This window comes from Dermacentor variabilis, chromosome 2 (genome assembly GCF_050947875.1).
Source record: "Dermacentor variabilis isolate Ectoservices chromosome 2, ASM5094787v1, whole genome shotgun sequence".
Lineage (NCBI taxonomy): Eukaryota > Metazoa > Arthropoda > Arachnida > Ixodida > Ixodidae > Dermacentor > Dermacentor variabilis.
The window spans coordinates 206,292,683-206,315,443 of record NC_134569.1 but is presented as its reverse complement, the minus strand read 5'-3'; the positions used below and the strand labels follow the sequence as shown (position 1 = coordinate 206,315,443).

Genomic DNA, 22,761 nt, shown 5'->3' with positions numbered 1-22,761 from the left:
TCCCTTCAATGCCTCTGTGGCTGAGCACCCACATCACAGCAAGCTGGTTTGACATGTACGCAGTGCACAGAAGTGAATAAGGCTCATTAAGTACAGGAGCCCTGTGTTTCGGGAACGACATTAGGGACCTTACTAAACTCAGAGTCAGTGACTATGATGGCATTGGGAAGGTTCGTTTTCCTGATACATTTAACAGCTGACATTACTGCATATGCCTCTGCAGAAAAGATACTTGTTTCCGGGTGCATAACATCAGATACTGAGAATGATGGACTGCCAGCAGTCCATCAGACATGCCATCATGCCAATAAGCCAATAAGCCATCATGCCAATAAGATATGCCAGCATGGGACTTTGATGTGTCAGTATAAATTTCTGGCCATGAGTACCTTAACTGAGGTTCTATGAACTTATTTCGGATGTGTGCCTCTTGAGCGTGCTTTGTAACATGAGCAAATGATGTGTCACATTTACTGAGTTGTCATTGCTAAGATGGTAAGAGCTGTGCTGGGGCCTTTAGATGAGGTTCTAAACATGGAAAACCCATTTCATCACTAAGTTTCCTCACATGCAGTGAGAAGGGCTCCTCTGCTGTGGGTCAGCTAGGACACAGTGTGGTACATGTCACATTGTTTACAGTAGTGTAACACGGATGTTACACTACTTACTTTTACATTCCATTACTTACTGTTACTTTTACACCTTCCGAAAATATGTAAAGCTAGAATGTGAACTTTGCAAGTAAAGTGATCACTCACTCAATTTCGCATAGAGGACAGGACTTGTCCTGAACACAGCTGTGGCCAAGTGGATGACTAAGTGATGAACCAGATCCAACACCCCCAATGTGCTCAGTGCAGCAGAGTGATACACCACGGCCACATAGTCAAAACGTTTATGTATAAGGCTTTTGTACGGGTTCAATAGGCACTTCCTGTCGCTGCCCCATGTGGTGTGGGACAGAAGATTTAGGAGGTTGAATGTTTTTCATGCACTTCTTTCTGAGATATTTAGTGTGGGAGGCGAACGCTGGTTTTGAGTCCAAAACACTACCTAAAAATTTATGTTCACTGCTGACAGTGAGTTCCTCTCCACTGACAAAAATACTAGAAGTTGGTGTTATGCCTCACTTCTTGGAGAAGAGCGAGCAATTACTTTTCTGCATGTTCATTTTAAACTCATTTTTCATCTGCCCATCTAGATAATTTGCCTAAATCAGGTATGGACCTAGCATTCGCAGAAAGCAATATTGCATGAATTAAAACCTACATAAACATGGTGCATGAAATGATTGTATGAAGTGAATTAATGTTTATGACAAAGAGTGTGCAACTAAGCACACCTCCTTATGGCACACAGATCTTTTGGGTGAACATTCAAGACAAGCTATCGCCCTTTCTTACATGAAATGTATGATTAGAGAGAGCTTTCGATGGTGTTCAACATGTTACCACGAACAACCATTAGGTCCCGAAGAATACCGAAATGCCACGTTGTATCATGTGCCTTCTCGAGGTCAAGACATACTGAAAGAAAGAACTGTTTATGTATAAACGCATCCCTGAAGTTGGACTCAATGTGAATGAGGCGGTCTGTTGCTGACCTACCTTCTCTAAAACTGTACAGAAGGAAGTCTAGTATTTTGTTCATTTCTAGAAAATCAATTAGGCTTCGGTTTACTGTTTTTTCATACAGCTTGCTAGAGCTATTGGTCGGTAACTGTTGGCTAGAGATGGGCCCTTTGCTTGTATGGGTACAACAATAGCTTCTTTCCAGGCAGATGGAATGTACACAGCTATGCACATAGCATTGAAAAGACATGGAAGTGTTTTTAAAGTTTTTTAATGTAAGTACTTGATCATTTCGTAAACGATGTGATCGCTACCTGGCACCGAGTTTTTGCTAGAATTCAGAGATGCTTGAAGTTCAGCTGAATTTAATGGGCGATTGTAAGCCTAATTTTTGCACATCTGCATTGAAGGTGCTGTTGCTCTGCATGTTCCTTGAACCGCAGAAAAGTATGCATGTAGTGCGATGCGCTAAAGATCTGTGTTCTCACCTAGAAAATCTGCCCAAGTTTGTAAGCTATTGCCTTGGGTATTTACTAAGGGCAGAGGGTGAGACTGTCGGCCTTTTAATTTATCCACCCTGTTCCACACCTTTCTTTCATCACTGCATGAATTAATACCGGATATATACTTTTTCCCAACTATTTCTCTTAGCACGTCAGCATGTTTTTCTAACCTGTGACTTTGCTTGTTTGATTTGAAATTAATCAGGTTTTCAGCAGTTGGAAAGTCACGAAGCAACCCTCAAGCTTTGCTTTGTTCTTTTCCTTGCCTTTTGACATTCAAGATTCTACCACAATATGCGGGGTTTATTAGTCAGTCCATTAGTTTGCTGCATGCATTTTGAGGCAGCATCTATTATAAAACCTCTTACGTAAGCCACAGCATCACCTATATTAAAACCAGCATTGTCATCCCTGTCTAAACACGCAAGTTCTTGGAACAGTTGCCAGTTGGCCGAGTCAACTTTCAAGTGGAGGTGTGGGGAGCATTCATCAGAAGGGTTCTTAATAATGCTCCACTCAAGGTATAATATGAGAGTACTGAATACTATGCTTAGGTTAACTGAAGAATAGGTTTTGTGTGCAACGCCACAGTACATTGGCTCCTTAATAAGTAAGCATGCACCAGAGGAAATTAAGAAATTTTCTATTAAATCCCTATTCCATCGCAACAGGAGTCTCCCCACAAAGTGTTAGTCACATTTAAATCTCTAACGATATGTATGGCTCAGGAATTTCATCAATGTAGTTTTGAAATTCAGTTTTATGAATTTGATCATTGGGAGGGATGTGTACAGAGCTGATAGCGACTAGATTATTAAACAACACCGCTAGGATAGCGTACTGGACACCCTCTAGGGGTATACAGTAAAAGCTCGTTGATTCGAATTCTGCGGGGATGCTACAAAAATTCGAATTATACAAAATTCGAACTAATGAAAGTCAAGAGAAAAAAATTGCTCAATTAAGGCGCATATATTGTCCGACATAGCAACAGTGCATGCGCGCACACGCTACGTCACGTTGGCGAGAACAACGTCTATAGTTCGAAGCACTGGCGCAGCCAACATAACCGGACGCGGATGACGCAGCCCGATGTGCCCGACGTTGAGATGGCTAGAATATTTTGGAACCATATAATATTATTAGGCAGGAAAAAGTCAACAACAATTCAACAACACATCCTAAACAAAGATGAAAACAAACTGGGACGAAAAGCAGCATTAAGTTACATCTGAAAAACAACAGCCGAATCTTTCCATGGCAATGACGAGGTCGTATTTGAAGAAAAAAAGAGCATGAAAGAGATCCAAGTGGAAGAGGAGCTGGTGCTGACAAATTTCAACTGGAAGAAAGCCAAAGAGAAAATTCCTAAGCCCACTGCCACAGGGCTAACAAGGTTTCCGTTAGGCTGATTAATGAACTAGGACCAAAATGTAAGGGAGCTCTGGTGAAAGCAGTGGAAAAAATTTAAAAGATAGACGAATATCAGACAGTTGGTGACAAAGCAGAATGAATTTAATTTATGACAGTGAGGGGGACAAAGATAGAATTTACTCATATGGACTGTTGACCATTACATCGTTAATATACAGGTTAGCAATGCAGGCAATCAAATTAAAGCTTCAAACTTGGGCAGAGAATAATGGCATTTTTGGAGAACTTCTGAATGGCTTCAGAATAGGTAGGCATTGGGATGATAACTTATTTGTCCTTACTCAGTGTATTGAAATATCAAGAGTAGAAAGCAGACCGTTATGTGTGGCCTTTTTAGACATTACTGGAGAGTATGACAACGTAGACCGCAACATTTTGTGGGGTATTCTGGAAGGGGAAGGCTTAGGCAACAACTGTCTACAGCTTTTGAGAAATATTTACCTAGAAAATACTGTTTGTGTTGAATGGAAAAGGATGAGGGGTGAGGAGAAAGTTCATATCAACAAGGGACTGAGGCAGGGGTGCCCTTTATCCCCGCTGCTGTTTATGATGTACATATTGAGGATGGCGAGAGTGCTAGAAGGAAGTTATATCGGGTTTAATCTCTCATACAAACAAGCGGGTACAGTAGTAGATCAGCAACTCCCAGGTTTATTTTATGCGGACAACATTGTGTTGCTAGCTAACAAGCAAAGTGATTTGCAACGTCTGGCTAATATCTGTGGACAGGAAAGCAACAATTTAGGTTTGAAATTTAGCGTTAGAAAATCAGGTGTTATGGTATTCAAAGAAAACAGTGAACAGACAGTGGCAATACAGGGCCAGGAAATACTTCGGGTAAAAGAATATATATACATTGATATATGGATAAATCAAGGCAATAGATATATGGAAACACAAAACAAGAACCGTAAAGGGGAAGAGAAATGCAGCCATAATGAAACACAGAGTGCTATGGGGATGCAATAGGTACGAGGTGCTCCTGGGTATGTGGAAAAGTGTAATGGTTCCAGGACTTAGTTTTGGAAATTCGGTTGTTTGCTTGAGATCAGGGGTACAATCAGGACTTGATGGCAACCAAAGGTCAGTGGGACACCTCGCATTGGGCGTTCACGGGAAGACTACAAATGAAGCTGTGCAGGGTGATATGGGCTGGACCAGTTTTAAAATGAGGGCAGCTCACAGTAAAATTGATTATGAAGAACGATTGAAGAATATGGAAGAAAGTAAATGGGCTGGGAGAGTATTAAGGTATTTGTACAGGAAAAACATTGATTCGCAGTAGAGGAAAAGAACTAGGAAGCTTACCAGCAAGTATGTGGCCTGTAGGGTGAGCAACACAGCAACAAAGAACGTCAAGCAAAAAGTCAGGGAAGCTGAAATAATCTCATGGGTGGTGGCAATCGAAAAGAAACCTGTCATGAGTAACTACTTAACAGGAAAAAATGAAATCGGGAAAGAAACAATTTATAACTCAAAGGAAGCTCATCACTTTTCGAAGCGAGATCAGGTTGCCTTAGAACATGCACCTATAAAGCGAGATATAAGAAGGAAGAAGAAGCATGTGCTTGCTGTGGTAAATCTAGGGAAACGATGGAGCATGTTTTATTAGAATGTGAAGATATCTGCCCAGCGGTCGATTTAGGAACCACTGGCCTCCTTGAAGCGAGAGCAGGGGGAAAGTAAACATGTCCACAGTAGAGACTAGCAAGAGGTGATTGGAAGATTGGTGGAAGAAAAGTAGGGAAACTACAAAAAACGGCGACATACAAAAACAAAGTTCCCAATAGGGCGCTCAGAAAACTTGGTTATGGGAATTCATCGTGGAGGGTTTTTTTTTCCTTTTCTTTTTTCTTCTTTTTTCTCTCTTTAACTTAGGTAGCACATTAGGCAATATAATAGCACAAGCTTGGTGGCACAGCCCACCACCATATTCCAAATGGGATGTTGATAACATCCATCCATCCATCCAGTGAAACTTTCCTTTAAGTAGTGCTCCCACAAATCTCAAAGGCTATGCTTTTTGGTACTGCGAACGCCAATAAACGTCATGGCCACCGTGTTATAGATGTTACCCGGTGCCGCTTCTCAATAGAACACCTCGTAGATAAGGAGCATAGCCTCCAAGATGTAACATGAAAAAAATAAAGAAAAAGAGATGCAGTTTCACCCGAAAGGCGAAACATCGACTGCGAGAGCAAATTAGCAGATAGCCGTATGCAGTAAGGATAGTACATTTATCGGCCGTATCAACTTGTAAACATTCACTTGCTAACTAAAATACTAAGCATGGTGTCAGCGCACACAGCTAACATGAACATCTAACACCCGATGACTACTGACACTCGCTGTCAAAACGCTGGGTGAGGAAACGTGGCAACAGCAGCGAGCGAAGGGACATTCGTGCTGTCTATCGCTTAAGCACAAAGTGAGCGCCGAGAACACACAGCACGCACAAAACTACGCGTCGCCGACGTACCTAGACTCTTGCCCCAACCCAAATCACTCCAAGATACGGCCGCACAACCGCGCGCAGCCACCACATGCACAGGTGCAGCCGGAGAGAATACCCCCGCTCCCTGGCACCTCGCAACGTTGGGTGCTTCACGCGCAAGGGAAGATGGAACGCTTCCCCTTTGCATTCATCCTTTTCAGGCAGGTGAGATTGAGCCGTGATCATCAGCTCCCCTCGCATGCTTTCACTCGCACATATAGCGTAGGGCGCGTGACGACGGTGTTATTGACCTTGGACCTTATACGAAGCATTGCAGTAACGCCGATACCCACGCTGACGGCAGAAATGCGCTCGGACTAATAAAATAATAATAATAATAATAATAAATAAAAAACACGCAGCACGGTGTCCCCGTTTTTATCATGATGATCTTGAGAGAGGGGGAGAACCGACCTGCAAAAGACGGCCACACATGGAAAGAGCAAAGCTGCGTGGCAACGATAATCGCCAACGTGCTCCCACCCACTAGCACTCTCCTCATCGACGATGGCACGGAGTTTAATTATCGGTGGGGGTGCGGATTTCAGTGTGAATTAGCAGGATGCATTGCATATTGTTTTCAATATATTATAGGACGAACCACGGCGGCTACTTCGAATTATCTGAAATTCTGAATTAACGAGTTGTCAATTAAAGAGCTTTAACTGTACAGAGATTTAATTCGCAGCAGGCTGCGCCTCTATCGACTATAATAACCTCACCACCAGATGGCGCAACCGGATCATCGTGGTGTTATCGAAAAATGGGTTACTGCCAAAGAAAGTTCGTTTGCATGTGTTTGAGGTGTGTTTCCCGAACACACTGCATCATGCGACTAAATTTGTGGGTGAGTTAGTTCTTTAACATCATCAAGATTGTGAAAAAAAAAAACTGACATTCCATTGAAATATTTGCGTTCCCATAATAAAAAGTAGGTGTGTGCTGTGTGTTTAGGGAACAAATGTTAGATTAGGGAGCCCTTCAAGGGCCCCGTAACGTGTGGTTTCTCATTCTTTGGAGCAGTCAAGAGAATCCCACTGCTCTTCAGGCGCTAGATGCACCACTTGGCTTGTGTTCATTGGCTCTTTTGGGGCGCTAGGCATCCACCCTTGCGAGTGGTGTGTTCGTCTTGGGAGCCTCGCCTCAAGAGACAAGACCCTGGAGGCCACCAGCTCTGAGGTCAATGGCCCCTTCTAGGATGGCAGCACAGCACTGTGCAGTTTGCACAGTGTAGAGCATATTTACAGGAATCAGCTCGATGTTGGTGTGCACTGCGTTTATCACAGGCCAGTTGGCCTCGGCAGTTCCGTGAACTGTGGCCGAACCCTTGGCATTTGAAGCAACGGAGAGGGTTAGGGATGTATGGCCTTACTCAAACCTTATCATAACAGGCGTTGATGGTTTCTGGCTGCACACTGGAACCAAATGTGAGAATTCGGTGTTTAGTGTCCATTTCTTTCCCATAACATTTCATTTTGATTTGTTTTACATTATTAACATTTTGTCCTTTCCATTCTTCCAAAAGGTCAGTCTCGGTCAGGTCCATCAAATCATCATCGGAAATGACACTACAGATGATGCTCATGGTGCGGTGCAGGGTTACTAAAACCGGCATGTCCCCAAAAGACACTAGGTTATGTAGTTTTCCCTATTGCTTTTTGACATGAGGCTTTAAAAGGAAGTCACCACTTGCCAGTTTCGATGCCTTATAGTCTGGGCCAATAGGTTGAATTAGACGTTTGGAAACAAGGAAAGGCAAGATCATTCTCATTGTCTTTCCTGGTATCTTAGAGTGAATTACTTGACAGTGGGGAACGCTTTCAGTGTTTAGGCCAAAAAATTTAAATACTTCTTCGGTGAGCCTTTGTTTCTGTGGTTTCACTGAGGGAAAAGAACTATCGATAGGAAATCTTGAATTTTTGGCAGTGCTGCCAGCCACCCACTGTGGAGCCCAACAAGGGAGCATGGCAGGACTTACAAAAAAGAGTCTTGCAGATGCCAACTGTACATTTTCGCTGTAACCAAATTTGTACAGCCAAGTTTGGTTGTTCCACACAAGGTTAGCCCTTGTTGCTGTTGGGAAGATCGGAAGTAAAAAGAAGAGAAGACCAGAAAGCTTGAAAGTGAGAGAGAAAGATGAAGATTGGAAGGGAGGGTAGGAAAAGGTAACTATTTATTTCCCCGGGTGGGTCAGTCCGAGGGTGCCGTCTTCCTGAAGCCGAGGCCAAAAAGGTGTGTTGCCTCCGCCAAGGAGGCATAAAGGTCTAAACTTGCAGCATCGATTCAAACCCTTTTCCTCAAACATGGCTTAAACATGCACGGTTAAGCACTGGAGGGTCCAAATCCTATGCGCTCAAGTCCCTGGTGTCGCAACACACCAAACGCCTGCTTACACAGATGCCCCTGCAGGGAAGTTGCGAGAGCGAATTCAGTCGAAGCGGGTGGACTGGTTGCTGCCATGCTGCTGTGCAATCATGCTGTCCCCAGCAGAAGTCACTGCACAGGCTTCTGGGTAACAAACAAAATTTTCTGGCAGGCCAAAAGCCAGCAACACGACAAGCAACGGGTCTCCCTCTACGATGGCTAACCCTGTCACTCACTGCTGTCGCTAGAAAATTGGATGCATGTGAATGCCCCTTTGCAGTATACCCGAAATGCAAGCAGTATTGTCACAGTAAAAATTTACAGTCACTTAAGCATCCTTACAAGATTTGAATGCGAAAGCGTTAGAGCTTATCTAAGTTATCGCATTAAATTAAAACTCCATTTTAATCCACCTTGCTCTAATTTGTACCAACCTTAATCCACTTTAATCAACCATAATCCACCTTAATCCACCTAGACCCAATTTTGGGAGTGGGCCACAGCGTCCGTTCAATGCCGTGGTTCTTCACAGTGTGAGCCGCAGCAGGTCCAGCGCCGGGAATGTGATGACATCACTTAGTCACGTGGATTTTGGTACCATGAGTTGACAACAATGAACACTGGATTTTGTGCTTCATGGGACATATAATGCTTTTGCATTAATAAGTGAGCCCAAATAGGTAGAAGCGGGCAATCTCAAAATAATAGGACTCAAAAAAAATATTTTTTTTCAATAAATTGAAAAAAAAAGATATTGTTAAAAAGTCAATACTCTTTTGACTAATGACTTTTTGCCTTGCATCCTTGTTTTATTCAAATGCTGCAGGCTCTGTAAATTCATCATCATCATCATCAGCCTGGTTACGCCCACTGCAGGGCAAAGGCCTCTCTCATACTTCTCCAACAACCCCGGTCATGTACTAATTGTGGCCATGCCGTCCCTGCAAACTTCTTCTGTAAACCTCTGTAAATTAATGAAAACATAACTTCGAAAGAATACTTTATCAGTCTAAACTACAGCTGAAAGTTCCTATTTAGTGCCCTTTCAAGAGCACAGGCTACCTCTCCAGCTGGCTTCAAGCCATGTGCACGATCACCTGGCGACAAGCCATAATAATGGGCTGTAAAAACAAATTACTGCAAAATTTACGAGGGGAACGAACTACTGCTGTTAACTGTGTCACTAATGTTCTGCTTTGATGACCCTTCATCATTTTTTATTTCTAAGCCGATTCATGTGCAATGCGAAAAATTCACTTTAGCTCAACATTTGTAAGGCGAGAGCCTTATATGCCTCATGAAGCAAAAAATCCAGTGTCTGGCGTTAACATTGGATGGCAAGAAAACCCATGTGACCAAGTGATGATGTCTCGTTCCCTGGGCTGGATCTGCTATGGCTCACGCTGCGAAATCCCACGATGAACAGCCACAGCGTCAGCCGGACGCCGTGGCCCACACCCAAAAAATAATCTGGCTCACTCCCAAAATTGAATTAAGGTAGATTAAAATGGATTAAGGTTGTTACAAAGTATAGTAAAGTGGATTAGGTGGAGTTTTAATTTAAGGCGATAACTCGAAGAAGTCCTCATGCTTTCGCGTTCAAATCACCTAAGCATACTTAAGTGACTGTCAACTTTTCTAAACACACCTTCGAAAACCACCAAACGATCACCAAGCAAGCACAAGAAGATGCAACCAACCTGAGAGGCCTTTTTGAACACCTTGGAGGCAGCCTTTGTCTCGGCATTGTAGCGACTCCTGAGCATCCCGTACTCCTCGCACACAGCTTCCGAGGCTGCAACAAGGCACAACACCAACCACACATCTGAGCACCCTCGCCTGTTGTGCGGCCAGTCTCTGCACTTCCCTGCTCAATGCCAGATACGAATAAGCTGCACAACAGCAAATAGAGGCTCCCTCAAGTCCCATGATGTCAAAGGATGTGAGTCAATAGCTGTGTACGTGTGTGCCATGTAAAACTGATGTGGAAGTTGTGACAGGGCTTGTTATATTGCTGTTGCCTCAGTTCTATAACGTGCTGCAGGTATGTCACTTCCTTTTGAAGGCACAAAAAAGAAGGAAGTTCCATTATGCTGGTGTTTTGCCAGTGATAGCGGCACGGTGAGTGCGCTTCAGGCCTCTTATCACTGGCACAATGCCCACGCAAAAACAAATTTTCAACCAGGAGCACTAGTGGTTGATAACAATATTGCCAGATGGCACAAGAGGTGCAATACTGATGTGCAATCTGAACCATGAGATATTCTGCAAGAAGTCATGAGCGGACAAAAAAGTGCATTTTTTGTAGACCTCCAAGTGTCATGCGTGAACACTGCTAAGATACTAGTATGAATGAAAGTTACTGACTCGCTCCTAACAGCGAGGCAGTAACTTCCTGGCATGTATGGTATTGCACAGGCTTCCTTAAGCACAATGAAACAGCAACAGTGCAATACTTCGATTTCTTACTTCACAAAGTCCCTACAGAGTGTCATTCAGCCTCACAACATTGTGACATATTCTGCAACAGCGTTGTGACATTACAATACAGTATTCAAGATATATCACGTGCATGCCTTGTGTGAAAGTCACGATAATAAATGGGCAGATGAAGCCAGCATGAGCAAATTCCCCTGGAACAACAAAATCTAAAGACTGTGCTTGAGGTCAGGGAACGCATAATAAAATAATTAGAACTTCAACATATGGTAAGCCCTATTCTTAATAAGGCAACCAAATGCTACTCTTATACGAAATCTACCAATGAGATTCTATTTTCTTCTACATTTCATCAATATCTTGTTCGTTATGTGTTTGATATGGTCAGGATAACGTAACTCTGTAGTAACTACACAGTGTAACATCAATATATTGTACTCGTATTTCTTGAATTTCACTGTACACTGAACAAATTTATGACGCAGTAACGATGTGATACACAAATATGGGGAAGTAATTTAGACAAGCGAAACAAAGTGCTTGAGTGTGAATATGAATGTTCCGAGGGTTAAACAGAACTCAGTAGCAACCGGCAGTTCATATGGCATGGCTTCAAGCCATTCTCCTTGGTGAAAAATGTAACAGCCTTCATAAACAGGGAACTGGGTCCCAGTGTCAGAAACTTTAAGTTAACCAGCAAGCAGGCAACCATAAAAGTCGTTTACTCATACTTGAGGCAAAATTGCAATTCGAACTAACTATTCCCTGTGACCAATTTATGAAAGCTTTCAAATGAAAGTGTCACTGCTACATGCATGCGTTGTGAAAGAAAAGAAAAAAAAAAAAGTGGTTATATAGCAGCACTAGTCTTTTACAGACCGCTATTTGGCTGTCATTCCTGTCTTAACTTTGTTTAATAGAGGTGCTGAAACGATTCGAAGCTACAAAGAGAACACCATCCCGGTTTCCCTAACCTGAAAGAAAGCAGGGCTTGAAAAAACTACTCTCAACCTTTCTGGGCCAGTCTTTATATTTCACACAAGGCCATGAGTCGGTAGTTGGTAGAGCAGCTACCCCAGAATAACAGTCATACCAGTTTTGATGCTCAGACCAGAATTAATTTTTCAATTGAGAAGTAAATATTTTTTATTATTATTTCTTTTTAAGAACCGTGAGCAGTTCCTCTGCAGCCTTGTGCCATTTTCATTTGATGGTCCACATTTGCTCTGAAATTATACTTAACCCCTTAAATGTTTTATTGTTCTGACCAAAAGTGACCATATCTTGCTTTCTTTTTATACGGCTTATTTTCAAACTTCTCCATTGAAAACTCTTTTAAAGCATTCTCAATCAATTTACTTCATGTAGTAACCCATTAAAGCCCAAGAAAACTCTACCAGTTACATTTTGTTGATTTTTCATGTCAGACAATCTTTTCACGCTGTAAATACATTGTGAAAGCTTTGTGAGAGGTGCTTTATTCCTTGAAATGCTACTATAGTGTACTTGGTAAAGTATGCTGGGCCTTTATGGGAGCAAAACCTGATGTAGGTCATGAAATGCATATGCTCTATCTTGGAGCTCCCAAAAACAAAAAGTCAAACAAAATTTTTCGCAAACCCGCATAACCTTTTGGTAGCAAAATTAGCTTTTTATTGGGAAATATTGGTTGTAATGGAGGTGTTTTTATTTATCAAGTGTGTAACATGACTTCATCAAGTAACAAGGAAGGGCTTTGCTGTTGCTTTCAGGGGCGTGTGTAACGCAAATATATTATTGACGCAGATCTAGATATGATAATTGGTGATGAATACAGGCATTCAAAACTAAAGCATTCAACACTTGGTTCAGTGGTAATTGAAATATTCAAGAGGCTGGTGACATCTCTTCCAATGACAGTCAGTTCTTGCATGACAATCCTGTTGTATGATTGCTAGGTGTAACTTTTGTTAGAATTTTCTGTCAATTCAAGAGGTGGGGTCTATGGCTGGTTCACCAATCTGGGTTGCCCTACTTTTATTGCATTACTCATCTCGATTGGCATAGGAATATACGTAGTCTTTGTTATTTTCTGTTCCCTCCCACTCATTTTCCAATCTGTAATAAAGGATGCATGAATTATCTCTCTTTTAAATATTCTTCATATGATATCTAAATGGTTACTATTTATCTAAATTTACTCTAACACTGCTCGCTATTTTATTGACTGAGACGACAAGAGCACCGTCATCTTTGTCAGCAGCAAGAATGGAACCAGGAGTAATAATAGGAATGTTGATGTAACTCTAAACACATTTCTTTCCTGCAACAGTCACTGAAGTTCTTGTAGCCAGCAAAATATATTTTGACGAAATGCGGGTAAAAAGCCATTGCATGTGCTTTGAGATCAAGCACGCCCCTCTAGCATACACATAGACCCAGCGTACTTCACAAAGTACACCTGCATTCATTTTCTTGCGATGCTATAAATATGTATTGTAATGAATAAATTATGAATCTCCACCTTGCGGGTTTCTGCAGAACTACTACGTCAATATGTATTGTATATGAAATGTCATGCATTCATCGTTTACACCCTTCGTTCCTGAAGCTTAACCAAAAACTTCAGCTTCGAGAAGCATATGCTATGCTTGACAAAAAATAAAGAAGCTGCATGTAGAGCAGCACCTGTTATGTTCAGCACTTTTCCAAGTTCGGCAATCAATAGATCAAACACGTCATGCAGCTGACAAAAAAACTACAATGCAGTCATCTTCGCAGGACCCTTCTTAGCAAAATGGCATGCCAAGGAACACCGTGTGGTTTATCTTTAATTATGTACAAATGAAAATGGTACTGTACTTTTAAAAGTACGCTGGGCACTAATGGGTTAAGCGTGGGAACCTCATTTTACCTCTTCACTATGCAACATATATGTACTTGTCATTGCCACAAATGGTACAGTTAGAAACATGAAAAAATGCTTTATTTTACACTGTTTTTAACTGTTTTTGTACTAGTTTACTTATCAATAAATTGAACTGAATTGAAACTGTTCTGCAAAGCAAAGTTCTTGACCAAAGAAAGTTTCTCGCATTTCTAGCACTTCTTAGGAAGGTCAGAGCTGAGCAGCAGCTTTCTTTTGCATGCACAATGCACATACGAGCTGTTAGTCGCAGGCGCCATCATTCAAACCTGTCAAAAGGCACAAAAACCACGCAATAACAAAAACACAGTCTTTGAGTAATGGCGAAGTGCTGCCATCTAAGTATTAGAAATCAAAGACCGCATTAAACACGTCCCTCCATTGTTGACATAATGGCTGCCATCTACGTTGTAAAACACGAAGACGACCAACATGGCGATGCTGAAGAAGTGCTGACATTTATGCAGTAAAACAAAAAAGAGCGAAATAACCACACACTTCAAACTGTGCCACTGCAATCGTCTTTGTAACACAAGAAAAAACAAAGTGGACATTCCGAGTTCATCCAAATGGCTTTGAATATGGGATTATTGCCGTTGACAAGCTGAGCTCATCCAAAACCTTTGTTTTCTGGTATTATGTTGCCTGAAATTCGGGGGGTGAAAATCGAGTGTTCTTTTTAAAGAGCCAAATTGGCAAGAAATTAGAGTTTCATTGTTTTTTGGCCCAAAAAAACAGGAGAAATCAGGGATTTTGTTGTCTGGCAGCCCAAAGTTTGGCATTTTTCTGGTAACTTTTAGAAACAACAGAAGCTATGGTGTCTTTTTGGACACAAATATTCTATGTAATCAAGCGAAATAATTCGCAGGAACATGTAACAGCAAAGAGAGCTGCTCAAAAACCATGAGACGTGCTCATCTCTTCAAATGTTTGTTAGGCCTTATTATTACATTTAAAGGAAACCAAATTAACGAAAACAACAAATTGTGACTGGTTTGACCATGCCTTTTTTATTTTGTTCCTTGCACTTTCTTAACAAAGGAAGAAAGTACAAAAATTAGTGCACACGGACATGCTTCGCTGGAGGTGTAATGCTTTTCCTTATCTTACAAACCCTAGTTGACGTATGGTAGTTGACCACAAAACTTTACAGACCCCGAAATCCGAGAAAAACCTGATTATTTCCACAAACTCACTACGCAACCCAGAATTCCCATTTATAGCCTCTACTAGTATATGTGAAAAGCATTGTGATGAGCGGTTTGCCTGGCTACTGTTGCAGGCAGCTCGCAAACTTTAGTGCTTTCCGAGATCCCGTGATTTGTAAACTTTGGTGGTCGACTGTACATTATCATACGCTTTGGCAACATTTCTGCATTCATGCTAGACGTGCCAGGCCTTTCATCTTCGACTGCTACAGTCCTATTTTACTGGTTCCTAATAAATACTCTTGCTGCAAAATTAATGGAACACTGACCAGACGGATCACCCACCCTTTGAACATGAAGCAGTTGGGTAAACATCCTATAAACGTCACAGCTACCGCTCGCAAGGCAAAGCAACGTCAACACTGCGTTAATTCGCCTCCAAGCACATTACCACTGTGTACGTGTATGCAACACACGGAAAGTGCAATGCAATGCACCATTGTCACTAGAATTATACTGCTACTAAAAAAAGCTTTCAATCACTCAATGCAGACAGGCACTGACTATATCTTATTTTTATAATAGCAGATTTCGCTTGAATGTTAAGCAAAAACAAAACATGTATCATGTTTATATATTACTAATGTTAATAACATGATATATCTTGACCACTTATTCACAAAAGATGGGCAGCGTTAGTTTTGCAGCACTTGCATTTACTGTTATCGTTTATGAAAGGGCAAACTTCAGGGAGAAAATGAGTGTCACTTGATTTTCATATTGGGGATTACAGGGTTTTACCCAAAAATGTAGGTCTCTAATTATAATTGAGTAGTTGGACACTTTATATCTGTGCCCGTCCACATATCAATTGGCCTGTTCGACAGTATTCATTGTACTAATAATGAGCACAGCATTTCTCAAGAAATATTATGATTGATTGGTGGTCAATGCCCTTATGTCTGTTATCCCAGTGCTCGTGAAATGGGTAAAATGTTTCTTGGTGCTCAGTACTGTACACTGCTTTTAATTAGCCAGTAAACATTCAACACAAAAAAGAACTTGCATTCATCAAAATGCCAAATAAAAATGTCATCGTAAAGTGGATTGAACTATAGGGTTTTTTTTTTTGCAATGTTATTGAATTAATAAACTTATCTAAAGACTGAATAGAATCTGTGTATACAGCTGCGAGTTTTGCTACATAGAACATCAAAAGAGATTGACACAAAGTACACTCAAGTCAAGCATATCATGCGCAATGTGACCGCATATAATGCACAAGCTTCCTGTCCGCAAGCCCAAGGTCTATCAAAATAGAATTGTACCAGCAAAGCAGTTGGTACCTGATCATTCTGTTGCATGCAAAATGCTTTTTTCTTTTTCTTTTTTTTCAGTGAGGTTACCACAGGAAAACAGACAGCAAATGCAAGAGCGGAGTGCACAAGTGCGCAGTAGAGAACCAGAAACTAGTGCAACGTGCCTAATTTCTGTTAAGCATGAAATTACATGCATGATGCTCTGGGCAATTGCGGGGACTCACCATTTTGCAGTCTGTTCAGTGTCTCCTGCTGCTCTTGTACTTTCAGCTGTAGTGAGGCATTCTGAGAAAGAAGGGAAAGGTTCACATGACCGATTTCGTTGTGGTCAATAGTCGCTAAGCAAGCCTACACGGCTTGCTAAGCCACATACCATCATACATATCAATCACATACCACCGGACTAGTCACTGTCACTATGTAAATATTTCCTAAAGTTGCTGTTTGATTCACTCATTATCAAAGGAAATGAATGAAGAGACAGCTTGCCGATTCCACCGGAATTTCTGCATTCAAAACTGCCACTGAAGAATACGATGCACAGTGATGACAAGGCATTTCAACATTTGTTTTTTTTTTTACTTCCATGACATCATTGCATAATGGCCTCAAGCACTGAATGTATTAAAGCAAATAATTAACCAATTCCACCTGCTTGAGTGCAGCAGATGAGTATCTCTTACTTAGTGTCTGAAAATATGTGCAGAGTGTCTTAATGAGAGGACAAAAACTATTCAATTTTAGCCAGCCAATGCAAGATTACCACAAACCCATCTAATCCATGCACAAAAAAGGATGATCCTATAGTTTTCTGACCACATCAGACAGGCTTTTTTTTTTTTTTTTGTCAACAGCACATTTCACAGCTGGGGAGACGCACACAGCATTCCAATCATTTGCACTGTGACAAGCTTCCATGTTTTTTTTTCTTCCTTTGGCTATGTAAAATTAATGTTGCAGCAACATCGCATTTTATTTCACTTTTACCCATATAAATAGCTTCTATGTAACACAAAAATGAGTCTGTGGGAAAAAGAGCTTGCAGCATACCAGCCAAGCAGCCTTTCTGCAGACTGCATGTGGAAATGCAATAAAGCGGGTGTTGTAAAAGATAGAAAACGAAAGTAGACAAAACAAATACAGAAATAAAACACAGTAATGAATTCCATTTGGCCTTAACGGATATTTCGTAACTATTATTAAATTTACCTCCCTGTGTTTGAAATCTGAAAACTAGAAACAAAAGTGACTTTTCACTATGTGGCAATGTTGTACTACTACAGAAACTATATTTCAATGTTATGTCATTGTTAAGTTCACTTGTTTGTTTTGTTGGGACCTCTATTGTTGTCATTTTCACTAGTGTTATGTACTGCTTTTGTGCTCCATTTATCGTGTACAGTTTCTTCTTTTATCCCACGAGCTGAGCTCCCCGTGTCAGTATAAAGCAACAAACTAAACTAAGTAGCAGTGAGGCATGCTACCTTCATTAGGATGTGCTACAACAGAGTGTTTTAGCTGACTTGTATCAAAGAAAATTTTGTGCACAGTACATGTATACAACCAACTTAGGGTCGTTCTGTACCCACTTGAACAACTAAACATATTTTTTATGATGAGCCTAAGTTCAACAGACTTTTTATTTTTTTCATTAAATGAAGCTCCTCTACTTTGAAACTTTACAAAAAAATTGGTGAAGAAAGAAACTAGTGTGAGTTGGTATTTAACCATCTTTTAGTAGATTTCAGTGGGCACAATCGACAAAGCCAGAGAAGAAAGGTACACGTGAACAAAAGTGCTGACTCACAACTCAATGTTTATTCAAAAGAAACTACAACCATTGCGCGCAGTGAAATCTACTAGAAGATTATTATAATGTTATGCTCCCACATTAGCACATTTTGCGTCATGACAAATATACGTTCTGCGAAAGTGATTTGCAAAAAGGCTACCACAGTAAATTACTTAGGGTGCTCCGATGTTTGTGAGCATTTTTTTTAATATTTCAAGGCCAAGGACCTATATACATTGAACAAAGAAATAAAAGCAAAATATGTCATGTCAGTAGGCAGTGATCTGAAGAATTTATTTAAATTCAGAATATTCAATCGAGAAGTTTTAGAATACCCAACTAATTTCTCTCCACAAAAATAGCCACTGTGGTTTCAAATTTTACGAGTTCCACAGAAAGTGTGTGAGGTCCAAAAAAGTGCTGCGTCACAAAGTAATTGCATGCAGCACTGTTTGGGTGCTCGTACAAGTGTCGTATGAACAGTCCCTATTGCACGCAGACCAAATGTGTGAATGTGCCACAAGCCAAACTGACATTTCTTTACTGATGGCCACAGCTGTCGTCTCGTGTCACCCTTTATGCAGTCTGTCAACAGGAAGAATGCTGATAAAGCTTCGAGAGTTGCCGTGTGGTACTTATCGCCATATTATGAGGCTTCATTTACTGCACTGCTTTAACAGACGAGCTAGCCAGCAGCTCGTGTGACAGCCAAAGTAATTGTCCTCTTCCATCATTGTTCCTGATGGTCTATTTGTACATCCTGCCTGTATGCAGCACCGATTATTTGTTCGAGACATGTTTGAGAGAATTAATGTCACAGAGAATGAACATCTTATCATGTGGTACTTTTTCGTTTCTCTAAACTTTCTATGAAGCACTAAGAAGTTGAAGCCACAATAGCTATCTTTATGGAAAGAAATTATTTGCATTATGCTCAATGTGCTCTACAACTTCCCAATTGAATGTGTTGCACTTAACTCAATACTTCAAAAGCTAGTTATTTTATTTTTGTCAAATTAATGACTTATGACTTAATGTAAAGAGGTACTTTAGCTGAGTGTGTTGCATTCACAAAGAGCACACCTGTCTTTTTTTTAAGGCTTGGCAGAAAGTTAGCTGAGACATCCTCTATTTTTTTTTAAGGCCTGGCAGAAGTTAGCTGAGACATCCTGCATACATATATATAGCCCTGGGAAGTCAGTCAAAATCCAGTAAGTGTTCATTGTTGACTATTTCCCTAATTACGCCTACCAACACTTTCCTTGCTCACAAGCTCAAGCCTATTTTTTTTTCAGTGTCTAGAAAATTAATGCACACTTTGTCATTATGAATTAAGCGTAGCACATCGGGTGAGAACAAAGAAAAAAACACAGCACCAGTGTTTACTCACAAACGAAATTTTCTGTCAAAATATACATATACAAATACAGACAGTACTAAATGTGTAAGTTACCATGTAGCTGTGTGTAAGAGCTAAATTTGGATAACTTGCAATGGTAAATCTCAGCAAAGAGAAATAAAAAGACAAAGGAGAGGAGAGAGAAAAAATACAGGCAGAGCACAGTTAAGCATGCTTCCAGGAACTCCTTTAACTTCTCCATGTGATTTATGAGGTTTGAAAGTGTCAGCAACAAACGTTGCATGCAACCTTTGTTATAATCAAGTTGCACTCAACATGAAAATTATTTCATTTTATGCAATATTCGTTATAAGTGTATATTCGTTACATGCTAATTGTACAAGCAATGTTATCTCTTTACTTATGTTCAATAGTCATTACTGGAAGGCATTAATTACATGCTAATACTGACGATAAATGTTTTGAAATTTACTTCAGTACGTTGAATAGTTTGGTATACCTGTATTTGTTATGGCGAGGTTAGACTGTACTTACCAGTGCAGATTAAGTGGTTCATTTCGGAAACAATTTTGGAACATGCACAATTACTACTGCCTGCCTTTGTAGATGTGTTTCATAAAAGAAAATTTCAGGTAGAAGTGAGCAATTGTAGTGTCTTCTTTCTTTTTTCTCACCTATCGTACAACGCTTCATTCGCAATGTGTCAGTACCAACTCGCCTAAGTGTCAACCTAGTTACAATATGTCATGCACAAGGTTAATCTGTGGACACTGATGGAGACACCAGACAGAGGTGAAGTCAGCACTGTACATAAGTCTTCCACTCTGTCATCACTTTTCCTAAGCCAACTTCCCAAATATGCACAAGAAAAAATGTGTCTCGGTAGGTCTAATGCCTCCAGCAAATCATGGAAGTGGAATGACCCATAATTCAACACAGTTGCTATGCTGCATGCTGAATGGACTTATCGCACCTCACAAACCAGCCAAGGCAGGTTTACAGTGCGCAGCGACACGGCGAAAAGCAACAAAGTCAAGCAATGAACACAAATTCATTACCTCATTGCGGTACTTCTTGGCTAGCCTCTGCTGCTCTTCATAGTGTTGCTTGAGTTCTTCGTAACAGGATCGCAGGTCCTCGTAGTCTCTCACCGCTGGAATGAAAGTGCACATGCATTATTACATGTTGCTCATCCAAGTTTGAAAATGTACAGGTTCTTCTTTGTGATTCACAATACTTATAGGTAGTGTTGCCACAGATCATAAAAGAAATAGTAATAGACTATTCCATAAAAAATAATTTTTTTAATGCTGGGAAAAGAGGCATTTTAAACAAATTTTTTCCAGCATGGATACAATGCTTACTGTTAGTCGTACAGTGTGCCTTCTGAAAAGCAGTAACACAGCACAACAACTGCCAACATTCTTGGCTTGCTGCATGTTTTTTGAAAAACCATATGGCGCACAGGGAATCTTACATAACTACTAAACATAAAAAGATGCCTCGATTTAACGATTAACCCTGTTTTGAAAATGCGCCATATGACATCTGGCATACTTGAAGTCTGAAGTGTTCAGTATGCTTTAGGCTAAGCTCAAACTCATAAATATAAAAAAAAACATTGATTATTGCTTGCTTGCAGTAAAAGTTGATCGTGCTTTAGCAATGACCTATTGAAAAACTTGTACATTTCATAGAAAGTGTCTAAAAAAAAGTTGAACATTTTGAAAAAGTAGTAAACTTTGCTATTATTTTCCTGAACAATGACAAAAATCGGTAGATTTCAAAGCTCTATTACAATCGCTGCAAATTTGAAAAATCACAAGCTTAGATGTGACGACATAGCATAAAGGGGCACTACAACACTTTTTGAACATGATAAGGGAAAGTTCACAACGCGTGGACAATGCTGCCATATGTAAACGTGTGACCCAAATGTTACTCCACCACATGCAGCAGGGCCCACAATCTCACATAAAAGACTGCTCGCTCGCTCCTGCACCTTTTGAGGCCCCCTCTATTCCTTGTTTATGACACGATGGACTAGTGCAACAGCCCATAGATGCCAGTCGCTGGGTGATTGTTCACGGTCACTGGTAACTCCAGAGTAACAGCTCGCACGCAGATGCATGCCCCCTTCACTCTCCTAGCAAATGGGGAAGCGGAGGTTGTAAGCGCTCCCTGTCATCTCTTCTTCGTCAGACGCCAACCTTGAAGGGCTAGCACGAGTGTACTGCAGAAATAAGTAAAAGTAAGAAAAGAGCAAAAGGGCACAGCTATTGGTGCAGCCTCAGCTGAGAGAAAATGTTGTATTGAAAAGGAATGGGGAAAGTAAACATTGCTCTCTCTATATCTCCATTATTATTGGACCCTACTAAATAGCGTTTCCAAGAATATATTCAATGAAAGAGACTACACTCACTCAAGTGCAGCGTTGCCATTTTAACAATCTTGGCACTAGATTTAGCGACTTCTTGGTCTGTTTAGCAACAAGCGACTTTTTCTAGCAACATAACAGAACAAATGGTGACAATTTAGTGATTTCAAAGTTAAGAAAGTTGCTTCAGTAAAAGGTTTCTAGAATGTGCTTTATTTTTCGAAAGCTACAAAAAGGAGACTTCGGCTGTACTGCACGCGGACTCTGTGACTAAGGTGAAGCAATACCGGTTTGCACTCACAGAGGCTACACGTTGCGATTAATTGTGTCAAGGGAAACAGGCTTCTTATTGCCTCACAAAATGCATGATGTTGGAAAACGTACCATTAAATTAAATCAGCAAAGCTTGTTGCAGTAAACTGTAGGGTGAGATTTAGAATACAGCAGGTGAATTACAGGATAAATCAACTGCAGAAAGGTGTAAAAATCAATGAGGCTGGGCTTGTTGATGGAAATCTGAATGCATCGCCTTCATTTCTTGCAGATTTAGGATAAATCAATACTGCATGGCACTTTCAGGTGAGTCAAGAGGCAGCAACATAGTATTTGACCTGTATAAAGGTGCCGCAATTGTCAGTGCCCTCCATGTTAACAAAATGATCAAGTTCATCTCACATAATTCAGTTCTGCTTTCACATGCACTGTCAACTCGAAAATTTGCAGTCATAACGAGAACCAAGTGCATCATTGGGCTAGAAAAGTCAGGTAACCCGAGTTGTTTTGAACCATGCTGCAATCATGCAGTTTTCTAAATAAGTAAAGTAAGAGTCCTCTACACACAGCTGGTAAACTCACTGTTTACATTTGTCACGTGCAGGACACTAGACAAATGAGTAATGCTTCAGGAGATGCATTCATGCCATGTTAGCCTATATTAAGTGTGCCCCAGGAACGCCTACATCAGTAGGATTGAGCCGAGAGACTTGGCGACAATTTTAGTGACTTTGGAGCAATACTCGGCAAAAATCTAGCAACTTTTTGTCTCACTTTGATGA

At 40.7% G+C, this 22,761-nt stretch overlaps 1 protein-coding gene across 3 annotated transcripts in view; it reads right to left on the bottom strand.

Moving 5' to 3' along the window:
- The window catches only part of LOC142573059 (shootin-1-like), an 87,665-nt gene that overhangs the window by 61,916 nt on the left and 2,988 nt on the right, over positions 1–22,761 (bottom strand). For all 3 annotated transcript variants that reach the window (XM_075682568.1, XM_075682567.1, XM_075682569.1), the window contains exons 2-4: positions 20,388–20,482; positions 16,402–16,462; positions 10,067–10,161 (exon numbers count right to left, since the gene is read on the bottom strand). In XM_075682568.1, the coding sequence (XP_075538683.1) occupies positions 10,067–10,161; positions 16,402–16,462; positions 20,388–20,482 (251 nt within the window). The remainder of the gene's footprint in view (positions 1–10,066; positions 10,162–16,401; positions 16,463–20,387; positions 20,483–22,761) is intronic.